A 20,711-nucleotide genomic window follows, 5' to 3' on the forward strand; every position below is an offset into this window, starting at 1 on the left:
TTCTTGATATGAAGCCAAGGATTCTATTAGCTTTATTGCGAACACTTATGCACTGTTGCCAACCAAAACTCTCTTTCAGTAGTATGTCTTCCATTCTGTCAGTGAACCCTTTCAGGGTTTCGGCTGTACTAGTACGGCTTATGCGCCAGGGTCCTTGACGTACTAGTACTCATAAATTCTAGCGCCTTCAAATCTAGTGAGAGAAAGCTGCTAGGCCTACATATGAAAGAATGGGTCTATGTGGTCAGTGTGCACAGTATAAAAAAAATCCTGCAGCACACAGTGCGTAATGAGAAAAAAAAAACTTTGACCATGTTTTTGGTTTAAAACAGCGACTTTGCACTGTATTTTCATATGGTATTTATGGTTGTATTCTAGTTTTCTTGGTCTTATTTTATAGAATGAAAGACATATTACAGAAATTGAGATGATTTTGATTGGTTTCTCAATGAAAAGTACCTTGAAATTGAGCTCAAAGTAGCAGAAATGTTCGATTTTTGCCAAAGTTCAAAAGTAAACAAATCATGCCACGCGTCCAATACACGTCAGCTGGCGAGTCTAATATTCTTTCACAAGTGCGCTGATATTATTTATACCATTTCTACACTAATGCAGTAGTCTACATAACAGTAAATCTTCTATTTTTTGTGAGAAAAAAATTCGAAATGGAAAGGAAAAGAATGTAAGAGGGGTGTGGGGACGTGACTAATGAACAGAGGAAATGTTATTTTAGTGCCAGGAATGTCTTTATTGTTTATTGTGGACACTATTTGGAAATTGGCATCTTTTGAAATTTGTGTGAAATTGGCAAAATTGCTAAATTCTGACCACTGTATTGGATAGTTGAAATCAGTAAATGACTGGTTTCTTGTACTCGTTTGATAGAAAAAATGGAGTTCTAGCTAAATAGGTATGTTTTTTGTCGACTAGTACACTGGAATTGGCCGAAAATAGGGCTCAAAGTGGGCAGAATCGCCGATGCATAAACATCACGAGACCGCTAACTTTGCGAGAGCATAATTCTGTACGTTTTCCATAAAATTTCATACTTTTGGTGTCATTATGATCAGGAAAAGATTCTCTATCTTTTCGTAAGATTTTTTTTTTTGAAATTTGAAATTTGGGGGACCCTGAGAACAAGTCTCTGAGAGGGCCTGTGGACCCTGAAAGGGTTAATACAAAAAAAAAAACGAACCATAAAAACCATCCTCAAACACTTCAGATTCACTATTTTAAACTAAACTAATCATAAGATCAGAAGTTTGTGTTTCCCCATCATTTCCTGTTTAGAGTGACATCTAAACTGTCGTATCTGTGTGCCTCTGCAAAGACTGATAATGTGAGTGATGGTGAAATTTTTGGGGTCGCCCTGCCTCGGTGGGAGGTGATGGACAGCAACCACCCAGAGGTGTGCAGATACAACAGTTTAGATGTCCCTTTAAACAGCAGATGTCCCAAATTCCTCCTTTAGAGTGCAGGCACCGTACTTCCCACCTCCAATACTTGATTCCAGCTAACCGGTTAGCCTGAATTCCTTCACAAAATATTACCCTGCTCACACTCCAACAGCTCATCAAGTCACAAAAAAACACTTGTCTCCACTCACTTCCATCTAAAATGTTCACACATGCCTGTTGTATGTAAAGGCCCCTTGCATACAAAACCTCTCTTACCCTTCCCTCCATCCTTTCCTAGGATGACCTGTACCCCTCCTTCCCTCCTCTACAGATTTATACATCCAAGTCATGCTTCACACCCATGTAAGAGTGTTGGTACCACTATACTGTAATACATTTCCTTTTTTGCCTCCATGGATAACGTTCTTCGTCTCCATGGATACCTCAATGCACCAACCACCTTATTCTCTTCATTAGTTCTATGGTTTACCTCTTCCTTTCATGTACCCATCTGCCAACACATCCACTCGCAAATATATGAACGCATTCACTTCTTCCATACTCCCTCCCTTTACTTTGAAATCCAGTTTTTCCTTATCTAATTTGTTTGATACCCTCATCACCTTGCTCTTATCTGTGTTCACTTTAAACTTCCTTTACATACCCTCCCAAATTTGCCCACATATACATACATATTATGTGCACTTACTACCCAGACTCATTCTCTCCTGTCTAGGCAAAAATTAACCACTCGCAACATATTTGAGGGTGCTGTTCTTAAAACTTAGATCTACTTGACACTGGTGTCAATGACTCTGGTTTATGTGAGGGCAGTGAAAGGGTTAAAGATGAATGTTTATTGTGCTGAATAATGAATCTGTTCCAGTGCTTTGTAAATTTACAACAAACTTTTTTTTTTATTGACAGTAACTGCTACAGTAACAAAAGTAGCCCCGCCTCAGAAGACATTCCATCGCAATTTACCCCAGAGATGGAAGCTGTTATGAGAAAACGTGCTGAAAGGCTTTCTAGTTCTGACAGTGAAACTGAATGCTACTTGAGTTCTTCCTCAGGTGTAGGTTCACCCCAGATGTTCGATTCTTCTGAGAGTGAAGACTCAAACGATGCTACTGTTTATTATTCTCCTCCTACAGCATCCTCTCCACCTTACATGGCTCCTCAAAGTAATAGTACATTGAAAACTGTCAAGGGTAAGTACTTTACTAATGGTTTCATCACATTGTTTTTCTTGCAGATATCCTGAAAGTTTAGTAATTAGTATTGAATTATTGATAATAGTTTTTTTTTTCTTTTTGCCGTAGTGGTTTGCCTGTTTGTTCATAAATAAACATGCACAAATTTGGAGTGGAGAGTTATTGAAGTTGAATTATTCACTCATGGGCTATATTCAAAAAAGTTTTTAGTCTGCAAACAGTAATCAGTTGCTCGTAAGTTTAACAGGTTGATAATTCAATTTCTCTTTAAATGTTGACTCTTTCACTTGTCTGTTTCTGTGTTGATTAAATAGCTTGATATTTGTTTAACACTACAGAAAGGGCAACATAATGTGGCTTGCTTCAAGACAAGAAATTGGCTCCAGTTGAATGTTTGAAATTGTTCAGTTGGCTGAGGTAGTTTATCTATGCATGGCATAAATAATGACAAACATAATTATTAAACAATTTATACATATCAGTTTTATCTACTTGTTTTGATAGCCACTACATATATAATTATACTTTTTTTTTTAACAAGTTGGCCATCTCCCACCGAGGCAGGGTGACCCAAAAAGAAAGAAAATCCCCAAAAAGAAAATACTTTCATCATCATTCAACACTTTCACCTCACTCATACATAATCACTGTTTTTGCAAAGGTGCCCAGAACACTACAGTTTAAAAGCATATACCAAGTCCGACTATATAAAAATAACCAGTTTCCCTGAATCCCTTCACTAAATATTACCCTGCTCACAGTCCAACAGCTCGTCAGATCCCAAATACCATTCATCTCCATTCACTCCTATCTAACACACTCACGCATGCTTGCTGAAAGTCCAAGCCCCTCTCCCACAAAGCCTCCTTTACCCCCCTCCCTCCAATCTTTTTGAGGACGACCCCTACCCCACCTGCCTTCCCCTACAGATTTATATGCACTCCATGTCATTCTACTTTGATCCATTCTCACTAAATGACGAAACCACCTCAACAACCCCTCTTCAGCCCTCTGACTAATACTTTTATTAACTCCACACCTTCTCCTAATTTCCACACTCCGAATTTTCTACATAATATTCACACCACACATTGCTCTTAGACAGGACATCTCCACTGCCATTTTCCTTTTGCCCCATCTACCTCTTACTATAACTGTAGCTAGAACTAGATAAGGATCCGATTTATCTGTTGTCCCTCTATAAACATGTACACCCTGAAGCCTACCCATCAATCTTTTATCCACCAATACATAATCTAACAAACTACTTTCATTACGTGTGATATCGTATTTTGTATATGTATTTATCCTCTTTTTCATAAAATATGTATTACTTATTACCAAACCTCTTTCTGCACCCAGTTCAATTGAAGGCTCCCCATTTTCATTTACCCATGGCACCCCAAATTTACGTATTACTCCCTCTTTCACATTTTTACCCACTTTAGCATTGAGATCCCCAGCCACAAATACTCTCTTACTTGGTTCAAAACTCCCATGCCCTCTCAACAGTTCCCAAAATCCCTCTCTCTCTACACTTCTCTCTTCTCCAGGTGCATAAACACTTACTATAACCTACTTTTCACATTCAACCCTTATTTTACTCTACATAATCCTTGACTTTATACATTTATATTCCTTCTTTTCCTGCCATAACTTACTCCTTCCTTTGCTCTAACTCTATTAGAAACCCCTGACCTAATCCCATTTATTTATCCCCACTGAAACTCTCCTACTTACTTCAGCTTTATTTCACTTGTAGCCAGGACATCCAGCTTCTTTTCATTCATAACATCCACAGTCATCTTTTTCTTATCATTCACACTACAACCACGCACATTCAAACATCTCACTTTGACAGTTTCTTCTTTTTCTTTTTAGTAGGCTATTTGGGAAAAGGGGTTACTATCCCATTGTTCCCGGCATTTTAGTTGACTTTTACAACAAGCATGGCTTGCGGAGGACAGACTCTTATTCCACTTCCCCATGGATATAAAAGGAAAAGCAATAAGAGCAAGAACTATTAAGATACAATCAACGAAATCTCAGATGAGTGTGTATACATAAACATGTACATGCATGTGTAGTGTGACCTAATTGTAAGTAGAAGTAGCAAGACGTACATGATATCTTGCATGTTTGTGAGACAAAAAAAGACACCAGCAATCCTACCATCATGTTAAACAAATACAGGCTTCTGTTGTATGCTCACTTGGCAGTATGGTAGTACCTCCCTGGGGGGTTGCTATCTACCATCCTCCAACATTTTTTTTAATTTGTGTGACTTTCAATAAGTAATAAGTAATGTTTTTTCTTCTAAATTATGTGTTGATTAAATTGAAAGATTTCTTGATATTATTGTATAAATCAGATTGTTTTTCTTTAGGGTGAGATATTTTAGGTCTCTCTTAACTGTTAAATGACCAGTAGTACTCTTGCTTTGGTCTCATTTCTTTATCGTCCAGCTTCCTTACTTTGCATTGTGGGGGGTAAGGCTTCGGTAACAGTTTGCTCATTCATTACTGAAGTCTGCCCTCTTCATCCTGGAAAGACACTAGGAGCAATATTGGGAACACCACTGTTCACCCAACGATAAACAATGTTTTGTATACTAGCTTTACTCTTCAGTTTTCCATGCTTTTCTTTTTCTAGTTTATGCCTCCTTACAGTGTTGATTGAACAATGGATTCTTCCTCTATTCCTTAACTATTGCCCTGCAGGTTGGTAGAACTTTCAACTTACTTAGTGGAGTGTTTTTTAAATTCATCTTTCCGCTATTCGTCAAAAGAGTCTCATTAGTCATATTTCCTGTATATCATTTTCTGCTATTCCACATCTCAGATTTCATCTAGGTAGGAGAATGTCAACACAGGGGTCACTTTATCACTCTGCATTCAGTTTGTTTAATCTTCCTCTCAAGAAGTGAAAATAAGATTAAACCCCATTGAACTGTTACTTCCTCTTAATTCCTTGTGTTCCTTAACATTTAAAAGGACACACCAAAAGAAAACTCACGAATGGATTTCGTTTGTATATGTTGATGTCTTAGTTGAGGTCCTCTTTAACTGAAGATATTCAGTGTTCATTATGCTGAAGATGACTTCGACTGGATGTGATAATGTAAAAAATCCAATTTTGTTTTTCTAGGCTTCTTTTGGGTTTCCTTTCAACATTGACACACATTCATTACATTTTTTTTTTTCAACAAGTCGGCCGTCTCCCACCGAGGCAGGGTGACCCAAAAAAGAAAGAAAATCCTCAAAAAGAAAATACTTTCATAATTATTCAACACTTTCACCTCACTCACATATAATCACAGTTTTTGCAGAGGCACTCAGAATACAACAGTTTAGAAGCACATATGTATAAAGATAAACAGCTTATCCCTCCAAACTGCCAATATCCCAAGACCCTCCTTTACAGTGCAGGCACTGTACGTCCCATTTCCAGGACTCTAAGTCCGGCTATATAAAAATAACCGGTTTCCCTGAATCCCTTCACTAAATGTTACCCTGCTCACACTCCAACAGCTCATCAGGTCCCAAATACCACTTGTCTCCATTCACTCCTATGTAACACGCTCATGCACACTTTCTGGAAGTCCAAACCCCTCGCCCAAAAAAACCTCCTTTACCCCCTCCCTCCAACCTTTTCGAGGACGACCTCTACCCCACCTTCCTTTCCCTACAGATTTATATGCTCTCCATGTCATGCTACTTTGATTCATTACATATTCTCTAATATGTAGCTTGCTCCTCCACATCTCAGGGTCCCCATGTTTCTTCCATCTCGTCCAGTTTACCTCTATTGTTACAATCCTCTGCTCTTAGCACTTTAGCTCTGGCTTTGACTGCTGCGTTTGTAAATTTCTTAATGATGTTTATTGTTACTTCATTACTACTATCACATTTCTGTCAGGGTCTTGTCAGGGTTTTATTACTCATTGTGAGTTCAGTCCCAGCCTGTACCATGGTTTGTTTGCAATCGTGTCATTACGATTTCTTGAGCCAGGGTCTTGCATTTAGTGATATGCTGTAAATTATATCTGCAAAAACCCTTGTGCTTTCCTAAGTAATTGAAGTATTACTGTAATCTGAAATTAGCATTTCTTTGAATCTGTCTATTTTTGAGGAGTCTAACTCCCCTCACTTGCTCTTTTCTTGAATTTCTCCTTGGGCAACACTCCTTAGAAAAAAAATGGGTGCCTTTATTTTGGATAACTTAGTTTCCATGTTTCCAAAAGTCTCGAATTTTTTTTTTTACCCTTTGTGTTTCTCTGTAATCTCATTTATATTTCTATACATAGACTTATGTTCCTACCTGGCCAGTATAGACATGATTTTAGCAGTTTGGATGTCATAGTTTGTTCTTCTTGTGATTGGTGTATGTGGTGGGGCTTTGGTGTTTGGTGGTTCTATGGTATGTGTATCGAGGGAATGTTGGCACGGTTGTGGTTGTAGTATTTTTTATCTTTGGATTGTGGAGGGAAAGATTTGTTTTTGAAATTATGGAGTTATCCAGTGAAATAATAAATATGGTAGGAGTTTATCAGTTGAAAGTAGTTTACAGGCCATATACAGTAGGTGAATAATGCTGGAATGGTTAACAGTTGTTTAATTACCTATTTGTAATTGTTTTACTTTTAACTGACATGAAATAAGTTTGTTTTAACTTTATTAACTAGTTTGGAGTCCTTTTGTGTTAATCTTCATTCCCAATCTTATGTTAAAATGGTTTCTGAGATGCCTCTCTCTCATTAGCCTTGCCTTTTTAGTTTCATGCATAGTAGTGAACCTATTCTTTTTATGCTGGAGTGTTTTGTGTTGTGATCATATTCCTTGTGTATATCCTATATAGGTGACCCCTTTACTTATGACTGCCTGACATACACCCTTCTCACATTTATATAAAACAAGAAAACTGGAGGGAGAACCACTAAAAATAAAAAAGAATTTTAGTGTATTAGTTGGTTCCTAGGAACAGGACTGCATTTATAATGGTACATCTATGGAAATAGCATGTGTACCTGTTTTTAACGCTTCCTCTCTGTTTTTACCCAAAAGTATGCAAACAAAAATCCCAGAAATCAATAATTATAAAGGACAGGACAAAAATAAATCATGCAAGATCAAAGTCACTAAGTGACATGGTCCTCAAACAACTAATGGTAGATAGATTGCAACCAAATAAGCCATTGGACCCTGATGAACTCTTTTCAGTGGTTCTAAAGGAATATGAGTAGGAGCTTAGCAGCTAATCGCAGATATAGTTTACTATTATTGGGTTTTGTACCAGATAAATGGGAGTTAGGGCCTTAGATTGAAATTTATGATGGGACAATACCAAAATTTTTACCAGTGCTGATCCTCAATTTTAGGCCAATGCTGACACCACAAAAATTAGCCAATACCACCGACATTTTGGTACACCTCTATTCAAATTATACACTGTGGTCATTTTATTAAATACACCTGTACACCTACTTGTTAATGCAACTATCTAAACAGCCAATCACTTGGCAGCACCTCGCTGCATAAAACTTTGCAGACATAGTCAAGACATTCAGATGTTCAGGCCAAACATAAGAATGGAGAAGAAATGTGATCTAAGTGACTTAGACCATGGAATGATGTTGGTGCCAGATGGGTCAGTTTCAGTATCTCAGTGCTGAGTTCCTGGGATTTTCATGCACAACAGTTTACAGAGAATGATGGGGAAAACACAACATACAGTGAGCAGCAGTTCTGTGGGTGGTTTACCTGGAGAGAGTTCCGGGGGTCAACACCCCCGCGGCCCAGTCTGTGACCAGGCCGCCTGGTGGATCAGAGCCTGATCAACCAGGCTGTTATTGCTGGCTGCATGCAAACCAACGTACAAGCCACAGCCCGGCTGGTCAGGAACCGACTTTGGGTGCTTGTCCAGTGCCAGCTTGAAGACTGCCAGGGGTCTGTTGGTAATCCCCCTTATGTATGCTGGGAGGCAGTTGAACAGTCTCGGGCCCCTGACACTTACTGTATGGTCTCTTAACGTGCTAGGGACACCCCTGCTTTTCATTGGGGGGATGTTGCATCGTCTGCCAAGTCTTTTGCTTTCGTAGTGAGTGATTTTCGTGTGCAAGTTCGGTACTAGTCCCTCTAGGATTTTCCAGGTGTATATAATCATGTATCTCTCCCGCCTGTGTTCCAGGGAATACAGGTTCAGGAACCTCAAGCGCTCCCAGTAATTTAGGTGTTTTATCTCCGTTATGCGCACCGTGAAGGTTCTCTGTACATTTTCTAGGTCAGCAATTTCACCTGCCTTGAAAGGTGCTGTTAGTGTGCAGCAATATTCCAGCCTAGGTAAAACAAGTGACCTGAAGAGTGTCATCATGGGCTTGGCATCCCTAGTTTTGAAGGTGGTGTGAAAACACAAAACATCCAGTGAATAGCAGTTCTGTGGGCAAAAATGCCTTGTTAATGAATGAAGTCAGAAGAGTATGGCCAGATGGGCTCATGCTGACAGGAAGGCAACTAACTCAAATCATCATGTCAAACAACAGAGGTATGCAGAAGAGCATCTTTGATTGTAAAATATGTCAAACACTGAAGTGGATGGCCTACAGCAGCAGTGTGCATAGGTTCACTTAACTGGACATTTGAAGATTGGAAAAGCGTCACCTGGTCTGAATCTTGATTTCTGCTGCGACTTGCAGATTGGTAGTATCAGAATTAGGAGTAAATAAAAGAAATCCATGGCTCCATCTTGCCTTGTGTCAATGGTTCAGGCTGGTGGTGGTGTAATGGTGTGGGGAATGCTTTACTAGCAAATATTAGGCCCCATAATACCAGTTAAATCCTGTTTAAATGCCACAGCCTTTCTGAGTATTGTTACTGACCATTTACCTCCCTTTATGGCCCCATTGGCTACTTCCAGCAGGATAATGTGCTTTGTCACAAAACACATCACAAGCTGGTTCCACAAACATGGCAATAAGTTCATTGTACTCCCATGACCTCAGTCACCAAATCTCGATCCAATAAAGCACCTTTGGGATGTGTTGGAATGGGAGATTCATAGCATGAATGTGCAGCTGTCACATCTGCAGCAGCTGTGTGATGCTGTCATGTCAGCATGGACCAGAGTCTTAGGGAGTGTTTCCAGCACCTTGTTAAATCCATGCCATGAAGAATTCAGGCTGTTGTGGGAACAAAGGTGGACCCTACCCAGTACTAGATGGGTGTACCTAATTCAGCCTAATCTTGATTGTGGGAAAGTTGATGGAATCAGTAAAAGTTAAGACAATAGTGTATAAGTGTTTGCAATAAAGTTAAGTGAATTCTTGGCTTCGTATCAAGTTGTATAAATAATAGAAGTCCTAAGGTCATACTTCAAATTTATATGTTTTTGGCAAGACATCATTTATATTATGCTGCTCAGTTCTGGTCTCCATCTTACGGAATGGACATAAATGTGCTGTAAAATATACAAAGAAAGATTGTGATATTGATTCCATGTATCAGAAACCTTTCCTACAAAGATAAGCTGAATTTGCACTCCGGAAAAATGTGGAACTAGAGGAGATACATCTGAAGTGTAGATATGGAAAATGGGCATAAATGAAGGGTATATAAAATATGCTGAAAATCTACTGGTACCCAAGACAGGAATTGCACTAGTGGATTCAAGTTGGACAAATTTAGATTTAGAGAGGATATAGGGAAATACAGATGAGCAAGGGGGCTTTAGAATAGGTAGGGGATGTGTAGATCAGGTGTTTACATGGAAGCATATATGTGAACAGTATTTAGATAAAGGTAGGGAAGTTTTCATTGCATTTATAGATTTAGAAAAGGCATATGATAGAGTGGATAGGGGAGCAATGTGACAGATGTTGCAAGTACATGGAATAGGTAATAAGTACTAAATGCTGGAAAGAGTTTTTATGAGGATAGTGACGCTCAGGTTAGGGTGTATAGGAGAGAGGGAGATTACTTTCCAGTAAAAGTAGGTCTTAGACAGGGATGTGTAATGTCACCATGTTTGTTTAACATATAGATGGGGTTGTAAAAGAAGTAAATGCTAGGGTCTTGGGGAGAGGAGTGGGATTAAGTTATGGGGAATCAAATATAAAATGGGAATTGACAGTTACTTTTTGCTGATGATACTGTGCTTTTGGGGGATACTAAAGAAAAGTTGCAAAGGTTATTGGGTGAGTTTGGGAGTGTGTGTAAAGGTCGAAAGTTGAAAGTGACTATAAATAAGAGTAAGGTGACAAGGGTATCAAACATTTTAGATAAAGAGAAATTGGATATCACATTGGAGGGAGGGCATATGGAAGAAGTGAATGTTTTCTTATACTATTTGGGAGTTGACTTGTCAGTGGATGGGTTTATGAAGGATGAGGTAAACCATAGAATTGATTAAGAAAAAAAGGTGAGTGGTGTGTTGAGGTATCTGTGGAGAAAGAATGTTATCCATGAAGGCAAAGAAGGGAATGTATGAGAGTATAGTGGTACCAACACACTTATATGGGGGTGAAGCTTGGGTTGTAAATGCGGCAGCGAGGAGGTGGCTAGAGGCTGTGGAGATATTGTGTCTAAGGGCAATGTGTGGTGTAAATATTATGCAGAGAATTCATAGTGTGGAAATTAAGAGGTGTGGTTACTAAAAGTATTAGTCAGAGGGCTGAAGAGGGGCTGTTGAGGTGGTTTGGGCATTTAGAAAGAATAGAACAAAATAGAATGACTTGGAGAGCATATAAATCTATTGGGAAAGGAAGGAGGGATAGGGGTCATCCCTGAAAAGGTTGGAGAGAGGGGGTAAAGGAAGTTTTGTGGGTGAGGGGTTTGGACTTCCACCAAGTGTGCTTGAGCATGTTAAGTAGGAGTGAATGGAGATGAATAGTTTTTGGGACCTGACGAGCTGTTGGAGTGAGCAGGGTAATATTTTGTGAAGGGATTCAGGGAAACCAATTAGCCAGACTTGAGTCCTGGAAATGGGAAGTGCAGTGCCTGCACTTTAAAGGAGGGGTTTAGGATATTGGAAATTTAGAGGGATGTCTAAACTGTTGTATCTGAGTGCCTCTGCAAAGACAGTGATGGTGAAAGTGTTGAATGATGAAAGTTTTTTGTTTCTTTTTGGGTCACCCTGCCTCACTGGGAAACAGCCAATGTGTTAAAAAAAATAAAAAAAAAAAATAGGGAAATATATGTTTGGTTGTAGATGGGTGAAACAAAATCTCAAGTGGCTTCATTGAAGCAAGAATGTGGCAGCTTTAAATGTAGGTGTGATGGGTATATGAGTGTGTGCATTGGACCTACCTAGTATGGGCCAGTAGCTCTACAGTTCTGAAGTGCTCCACTTTTCATCTCTTACGCACATTGGCCTGACTGACAACAGCTTTCACAGAAACATTGAGGTTGTAAGTGCAAGGGTTGCCTGTGTAGCATACATATAGTTAATAGGATATATTTATGTTCATGGTATCCCATCTTTGTTTATTCTGTCATATAATTTTTTCCAATATTCCTCTAATTGTAGCACTTAGTACCCTTTTCTTTGAATCCCATTCCAGCAGTCTATAACTTAGTGAAATGCAAATTTCTGGTGTCCTTTTTTAATTTTCTTTTTCCTTAGTTTTCAATTGTGTCCTCTGGTTCTCCATGTAAATAGTGCAAAACGATTTCAGTTAATTTTTTTTATGATGACCTGCTGTTGGGCTGCTGAGTCATCTGTTCATCCTCTTAAGCCATAAAGAACAATTTAGTGTTTTCAGTCTTAACTTTTTTTCTCTAGGAGCATTTTTGTAGCATGCTTTGGAAACTTTTGTATATACTGTATTGTATTGTAACTTGTTCATGTATTTTTAGGGTGAGCACCACTGCATATTTCATTTTTTATTTATCATTTGTTGTGAACAGCATGTTTATCATTTCTTCATCCATATTCTGTAAAAGTTTTTTTTTTTTCTCACTCCCATTTTCCTTGCAATGACAGTTCTTTATGTATTAACTTTAAGTATTTTTTTAATTATGTTTATCACTTCTATTTAATCTCCATTACATGGCATGTTGCATATATTAAATTCCATCATCTGTGCCATTCCACATGCTTAATTTATCCAAGTTATTTGTATCAGTAAACATACTGTCAACTATTGAAACAACAAATGAGGAAGTGAGGAGACTTTTAATAGATTTTGACATGTCAAGAGTATCATAACCAAATGGAAAAAAATTCACCAGGAAAAAGAAAAGATGCTGATATTTACTGTAGGCTACTCGCACTGATGTATCATATCATGAATGATAAGTGAATTGTCATGTCTCTAAGTCTCTAATATTATTGTTCTCATAGAGCCTTCCTGGACAGGAGAGATATCAGAGCTGGATAATGAGCAGAGGTTATTTACTGCCTGCATAGTCAATATATCATAAAGTACTGGGAACACTTTGAACCACATTGAAAGCACTTTTTGTAATGTAGGAAAGAAACCTACTTAATCTAATAACCTTCAAGGGAGGTACCTGATATCATTGAAGGTCTTTTGATCCAAAGAATTGGAACCACCCTCCCTTTCCTTGGATTGAATCTGTTTGCTTCCCCATTCCTCTAGGGCACTGTATGACAGATTTAGTGCTTCCCACTAAATACAATAATACCTAGCTGATAATACAGACATGCAGGAACTTAAGGGTCAGCTCCTCAGTCTGGATACTACAATAGCGACATATTGGAGTGAGAAATATTGAAGGAAGTCTAGAATAAACTCATATAAAGGTAGAGTATAATAGGTACAAAGGTATAAGATTTTAAGAGGAAACAAGGTCAATATGTCCTGCCATGTTGTGTGAGTATATTGACCTGTGGGTTGCCAGCAGCAGCAGTCTGATTATCAGGCAGTCAATAAGGGGTCTCTGATTGGCCTGCTAATGTAGAATGCTCAAAACCAGCCACAGGTTAGTGATGTGGATATAATCATGCAGAATGGCCTAAACTACATTCCAGTTTCCCCAACAAGTGATGTGCAGATTGCTAGAAAAGGTATTAAAAAATAAGTCCCTGAAACATTAAAAATAAAGTGCTAAACTCCTCTAAAAATGCCAATATGGCTTCAGAGATAAAAAGTTGTATCTTGCAAGACTTTTAATGACGGATGATAGAGGTCAGACAGGACAGGGATGGGTGGAATGCACATTCCTAGAATATAAGGAAGATTTTTACATGGTGCTGCAAAGAAGTCTAGCAAATTAGTGTGGATAAGGAAGTATTTGAAAAATCGGAAATATTTATACAAGTGATAAATAAGATCTCTGGGTGGAATTGCTAAACCCTACATTACTGTTCTTAAATGCTTAGTAATAGCCTAAAAAGAGGGCTGAATTTCAGTATTCTTGTTTGTGGATGATAAAGCAGTAGCTGCATGATGTCCTGGATAGACTTGAGGAATGGTTAAATAAATTGTAACTGAAAATTGAACCAGAGAAATAGCAGATTTATGAGAGGAGACCACAGACTGTATCCTTGAATAAAAAGCTTGAGGAAGTAGTCCAATATGTACACATCAACAATAGTCCAGGTTGAGCTCATAATGCAAGTGGCATTCAGCAAGCCAGAAAGTATCCTGTTCAAAACAAATTTTTGCATATGCGAGACATTCTTGCATCTGCAGCTTCTATGTGGAGCCCCTCACCTAGTAAAATACAAAGTAAAAGAGTCCTAAGAAGTGTATTCAGATTCGTGCCTGAGTTGAACGAAATGACTAGGAAAAGGGCAAGAGCTAGGTCTTTCTGTCCTGAAAGCAGAAGAAAAGTGGCTACAGTCTTCCTAAGAAAATATTCCAGGGTATAGCAAGGATGGACAAGGATAGGGTCTTGACCAGGGATGCAACAAGAATAAGGAGGTATGGCTAGAAATTACACACCCCAGTGAGCCACAGGAACATTAGGAAACATTCAACTTAAACTTGGTAAAGAGTTGGAATGAACTGACAGTGACACATTGCCAGTGGACTCCATACAGGGGTTGAAAAAAGGGATTTGATTAGGGTTTAATTGTATCTTAATTAAGTTAAAAAAGTGGGATCAGGAGCCTGCCCTCTTCCCCCATCCACAAGCTCAATTAGTATACACATAGGTGCCTCTTGTCTACACCTAAGGGTTTGATTCCACACTCACATTACCTAGTTGTGATTACAAAAACACACGTATTCATTAGTAGACAGGCCACAGGGAGTAACTGATCCTTTAAATACAAATAGATAATTACACCCCTACAGACTTCCCCTCTGCACCTATAAAATATACGTTGATTGAAATGTATACTCTTGAAGACAGCTCAAGTATAGTATTGTCACAAAATTTATACTTGTTTGCATGTACAGTGGAACCTTGCTACTCGAACAGCTTAGTTTGGTAAACAAATCGCTTGGTAGTCAACCATTTGCTCAGCACTCAACCAGACAGAACTTCACTGTAAACTGTTTCATGTTTCATTGTAATTTTTGGTGTTTTTTTATATTATTTCTTTAAATAAGCCACCATAGGGCCTAAGAGGGTTAATAACAGCCAACCAAAAAGAAAATTTGTTGGGGAAAAATTCATTTGGTACTCGGACAGATTGGCACTCGAACAGCCTTCTGGAGTGAATTAAGCTCGAGTTCCAAGGTTCCACTGTAGCTATATATATATATATATATATATATAATACAGAAATGAGTATAATGTAAGCATTGCTACTTTTTCTTCAAAATATTTTGTATCCAGCTGATTTTTCCATCCAATTTTAATTGATGAAGGAAACACGAGACGGAAAGGAACCAGGCCACTGGTTTCTCCACGGGAACTTGCTGCCCTGCTTGTGGCTGCTTCTACAGAATTAAGAACCATCGGAACACAAACATCACCAGGTGTTAGAGTGACTCGCAGTGTATCGAGACAGACTTCCCCAGAACTTGGTTAAAGGGAATAAGATTATATAGATTTATTTACGACAATTTAGTGATATATAAAGTTTTAAAGTGTGTTGGTGCTCTTAATAAAAACTGAAGGAAAGAAATTTTATTTCTGAAATGGAAGATATGTTCTATCTAAATCTAAAGAAGTGGAATAATAATGCAAGATAAGTTAGTTGGTTTTAAGAATACACTGGAAAATGTGGTACTAAAGCTGGTATGTAAAAAATATTGTGCCATGTGTTCCATGACCATCCACCTGCCTGTGTATTGTGTTTACGAAGTACAGTTGTACTCTGTACTGAAACAGTTAAGAAATGATAGACTAATATTCCAGTTTAACAATTATGTGAAACAAGTGGACCAGGCTGTATTTTACAGTGATGAAATCCATGAAAGAATCATAGTCATGACATTTCTGTATATAAATTACTGTACTGTACATTTTTCCTTGCTGATGATTACTGATTCATCAATGTCGTGTTTTCATTTCATTCCCTTCTAGATATTTTTCTAAATTATTTCATCACATTTTTCATTATTATTATTTCATAATGTGTCTAATACTGTTTCATGCAAAAAATTTATGACTTTATTTCAGGTTACATATACTATTTGATGTAAACCAGTAATTCTGTAAATTAAAAAAAAAAATGGTGCCTCATTAGCTCACAGCTTTGTGAAATCAGTTACTTTTTATATATTTTCCATGATCTTTTTGTTGAAATTAAACATGAAATCTGAATTTGAGCAGTAAACTGGAGACCCAAAAATTATTTATTAAAACAAATTTGTCTGAAATTTTTCCTAACTCATATACATACAATATTTAAAATCTTAAATTTTGTATCATTCACTGTTCAGGCTCTGATGCATATTTTGCATATCTGTGGCATTATTTTATTCTTGAAAGATGGAAAATTTATTTACATCAATTGTTCATTAGTTTTTGTTTCTGGTTGTTTAGTATATACTTACCAAGAAAAAGCTTATTGGAAAGATATTTTGGGTTGTAAGTTTTGATGACCAACCCATAAAAGGTTGTGTTGTATAGTGAAGTGGGTTGCATTTTTCTCATTTTTTTTTTTAATACATCATCTCGTGTAGTGTGTGGAGCATATAAGGAAACACACTTCGACTTTTCTAACTGTAATTAAATTTTCCATTGGTCCTTGTTACTTTAGTTTGCACTCGTGTGCAACATACACAAAACAGACAGGTGCAGGCAAACTTTCTCTTACATTTTTTCCCTCTTTTCCTTTTTCAAATCTCATTTTATCACAGAATCACAGACTCTCATTCATACCTACTCATTCATCTCACTACTCTAACAGCATACACACACATTGAATTACTCAAGTCATTCATGTAAATGGGCAAACATCAAGTGTCCTTTCTCGTTGTTATTTTTTAAACTATTGGTTACAGAAAACTAATTTTCTACTGAGCCAGATGATTTCATTTAAAAAATGAGGTTGTGGTTTTCATGCTACTGGTCAGATAATATGAATATGGCTTTCCTATTAAGATCAAACTTTTCTACTTGAAAAAATGTTCTCTTTAGGTACTCTATTCAGAATTATCATTTTGTATACATGTTACTATACCTTTCACTTTTACCTCCTCCTTAGATCTCATTATGGTTCATGTTGTTTTTGCTCAAAGCTGCGGCTCCAGACTCAGTCATTACTGGTTTATTCCATTGTACAGTGTACATTTTTTCTTTTTTGAGAAATAAAGTGTTTGAATATAATTCCATAGTTTAGTTTACCTTCATGGTTTCAGGCATTAGACCGGGGGTGTGAAACATACAGGCCAGTCAGCCCCCTCACTCAATTCTCAGACCTGCAGACCACTGTCATTTATTTGGAGTTGTAGTGTTGCTATTGTCATATGTATCTAGAGTTGTGTCAAGGGTTTCTTTCTATGCAAGTCATGCCAACAAGTAAACATTTTTGTTTCTCTTGAGAGCATTATATACAACTAGTACTCGCAATGTCTGCCAGTCATATAATAGTACAGTAGCAGCTGTGAGGGATGGAGTATTAGTATTATAATCAAAAAGAAGCGCTAAGCCACAAGGGCTATACAGCGCTGCAAGAGGGATGGAGTAGGACTAGTTATTTCCATTTTTCATAACTGAGAGCAGACTCCACGTGATAAGAGATAACAGTCTTTGTCGTTACCTTTGACTAATATGGCTGTGACTTTCTTAATCAGGGTGGCCATGGTTTGTAAAGATTGACCAAGAACTGGCCCCCTTTCACTTACCATGCATCGAGATCTGTGCACTCCTCATATTTGCTTGCCTGGAAGTTGTGACTGCTCTCTGGAGCTGCAGCCCTTTGGTGGGCAACACTGTTCATTGGTGTATATATAGAAGTACAACACGAAGTTCAAAGTTAGTCATGCCTTAATCACTCCTTCATGGTCAGTGGATGGTTTGAGTGCTGGTCTGCTTGTGATGCTGTCCAAACTCAGTTTGTGGATGGGAGTTAATGATCTGCTTTGTAGATAGTGAGCTTCTGCAAGTAGTGAAGTTGAAAAGCATAAGGAAAGAAGTGGCATTCAGTCTGCTGACAAAATGTGGTAGATCTGTGTATTTAGCTGGAACCAAGTAAGAATGTGTTTGTATACCTTTACTTTTATACTGCTTTCAGGCCCTCTAATGGTTACTAGCATATATTTCTCAACTCTAACACTAAGTTATTTAGTGCCTTCCCTCTTTTTTTTTTGGGGGGGGGGGGGGGGGGGATGGAACGTTGCTAGACCATTGATAATGGATACCTTCAAACTTGTTCAAGCCTTTTTTCTGGAAGGTATATACCTGCTGACCATCCTTGTTCTGTTACACTGGCAACCTACCTTTGATAAATGTACCTCATGTTCCTCCTGTTATACTCTGCATCTTCACTTAAAGAAGCCTGCACTGAGCTGCCATACTTTTAGAATCTGTTTTCAGCCCACAGACTGGACAAAATCTTTTTACAGATCAATCAAGTTAACTCATACACTGAACACAAACATGTGTCTCAGATTGTGATGAGATGAGCACTGTATGCCATCAGTGCCTTCAAACATCCAGACAAGCAAATGACCTCAGGAATTTATACTGTTGAAACTATTTTATTAAGGCCTCCCACCATGCTTAATATATGATATGGCACTGTCATCCTTCCAAGGTATTGGCTACACAATTTTGAGGATTGTATGGAGAACTTTCATAGCTAATTCTTAATCACAGGACTCCTTTGTGAAAGAAGACATTTGAGGGTTGGTTGAAAGCATTCCGGAAGTGCTGAAATTATTGGCACTTTGGTAGACATTATCCAAAGTACACTAGGCCCTCAGCTGAAAGTACTGGATCTCCAGTTCCTCTCTCTACTAATGTAAACTGAATGATTTTCACAACTCATTTCCTAAATTGTTTTAGAAACTATTTTTTATTTTTGTCTCTGCATAATGTATATACAGGAAAATGAGGCTTTCTAAAGTGGGGGGAGAGGGGATGTTGCATGGGCAAGTTTTTGCCCATCTCTGCAAGGATGGCCACTTACCAGCATTTTAGACATTTTATTACCCACTCTTTACTCTGTATAAATAATCTGTTCCAGATATCTCTCTCTGGCTGTTTTTTTTTTACAATCTGTTGATCATAATCAAGGTGCTTCTAAGAATAGCAGTGCCTTCCTAGTGTGTGCTGATGTTCCACACATCAGATTTTGCATACAAACTTTCTTACACCGCACTGCAACCTGTGTCATTCTTTTATCTTGTAGACCATCTCTTCATGCCCTTTATCAGTAGACAATCTGTAGAACCTGGTTATCTGTACTCAAAAAATTCCTGTTATGCACTTTTAATTACCATTTTTTATATGGAAAAGGTATCATTAATAGCACTGTAGTGTGCTATGAAAATCTCTCTTTTTGTCCCTACTTTTGTCTGAAATACTAGAACTTCAATTTGCAGTCCTTTGTTTACTGACAAATATGCTAGACTAATATTGTATTAAACTTTGATAGGTAGTAAATCTCCATGGAATACATGTATTTGTTTTCTTTTTATTATCTACTTTACCTTGTACTCTTCCTCATTGGCAGCTGAATGTGCAGATTTGAAACTATGTACCACACGAATATTCCTCCTTTCCTTAATGATGCCCCCACTTGAGTTGATGTAGCTCATCATTTTCCCTTTAGTCACTGGCTTTACATCTCATGGACCTCAGGGAGCACATTTTCACCACTTGTCAAACACATACTGTGTGGGAGTTATTGACAGTTATCACTGATCTCTTGTTTTTCTTTCAAAGAAGTGGGCTTATTTGTGCACCACATCAAGGATAATTTTTTGGTTGCCTATTTATTGGGATGCTTAAGTCTACTCTAAACACAACTGCTATGAGCTTAGTGTGGAAAAAGATTCACAGATTATTACTGTCATCCATGTTCCTGGATTGGAATTGGCCAATCCAGTTGACAAAAAGCACCATCTTTACCCAGGTCTCTAAGGGCCACATTTACCTCCTGATTATTCAGTTTAACTAAGTATTTGGAATCTAATCCATTGGATTTTCTCTAATTGGTGAACCCTGTAAAGTTCTGTTCACCCTTCTTGAAGTTAGTTTTGTTATGCTGTCAACATATGGCAGCTAGGCTTGATGTACAGATTACCATGAACCCCAATGCTGGGGGTGTGTCTTCTTGGAATTGTACTACTATTCACACAGCATTCCTGCTTGACAAAAACCCTGAATCCTTTTTGACACAAATAACATTTCTCTTTTCATTTAAATATGTTGACATGGCCAATGACTTGGAACAAATTGTAGGTATGGATTACAAAATGCTTAAAAATATATCAGTTGTATTTTCTTTGATTATAATTTATGTATTAGTGAATTGGTCATGGCAGTAGTAAGTTGATAATGATGGTGTAAATTTGATGGTAAAGAATAATTGTTTAAAGCACTGACTGACAAAATTTTTTTAGTGCTCTTGTAATAAAATAAAAACAGGTGTAATTATGATTTGGTGAGTCATGATGATGGCTTTGAGGAGACTTGAGCTAGAGTTTGTCATGGCCACGCTGACGGCAGATCATCTGTAAAAACTTGCATTTGTGGTCAGTGGTGCTTGTGCTAACCTTCCTATGGTGTATAAATAT

At 37.9% G+C, this 20,711-nt stretch overlaps 2 protein-coding genes across 11 annotated transcripts in view; one reads left to right on the forward strand and one right to left on the reverse strand.

The window, feature by feature from the left end:
* Nucleotides 1-20,711, forward strand: part of LOC128693462 (serine/threonine-protein kinase VRK1) — a 285,870-nt gene that overhangs the window by 205,286 nt on the left and 59,873 nt on the right. For 9 of the 10 annotated variants that reach the window (XM_070097347.1, XM_070097350.1, XM_070097351.1 and 6 more), the window contains exons 9-10: nt 2,325-2,608; nt 15,387-16,274. In XM_070097347.1, the coding sequence (XP_069953448.1) occupies nt 2,325-2,608; nt 15,387-15,550 (448 nt within the window). In that variant the 3' untranslated portion in view covers nt 15,551-16,274. Of the gene's footprint in view, nt 1-2,324; nt 2,609-15,386; nt 16,275-20,711 lie in introns of those variants that run through there. The other variant, XM_053783142.2, reaches the window with a different exon arrangement.
* Saysd1 (SAYSVFN motif domain containing 1) overlaps nt 17,937-20,711 on the reverse strand; it is a gene marked incomplete at its 5' end in the record, with an annotated part of 139,992 nt that continues 137,217 nt past the window's right edge. The window contains 1 exon segment of the mRNA XM_070097353.1: nt 17,937-18,067.

This window comes from Cherax quadricarinatus, chromosome 57 (genome assembly GCF_038502225.1).
Source record: "Cherax quadricarinatus isolate ZL_2023a chromosome 57, ASM3850222v1, whole genome shotgun sequence".
NCBI classification, from domain to species: Eukaryota; Metazoa; Arthropoda; class Malacostraca; order Decapoda; family Parastacidae; genus Cherax; species Cherax quadricarinatus.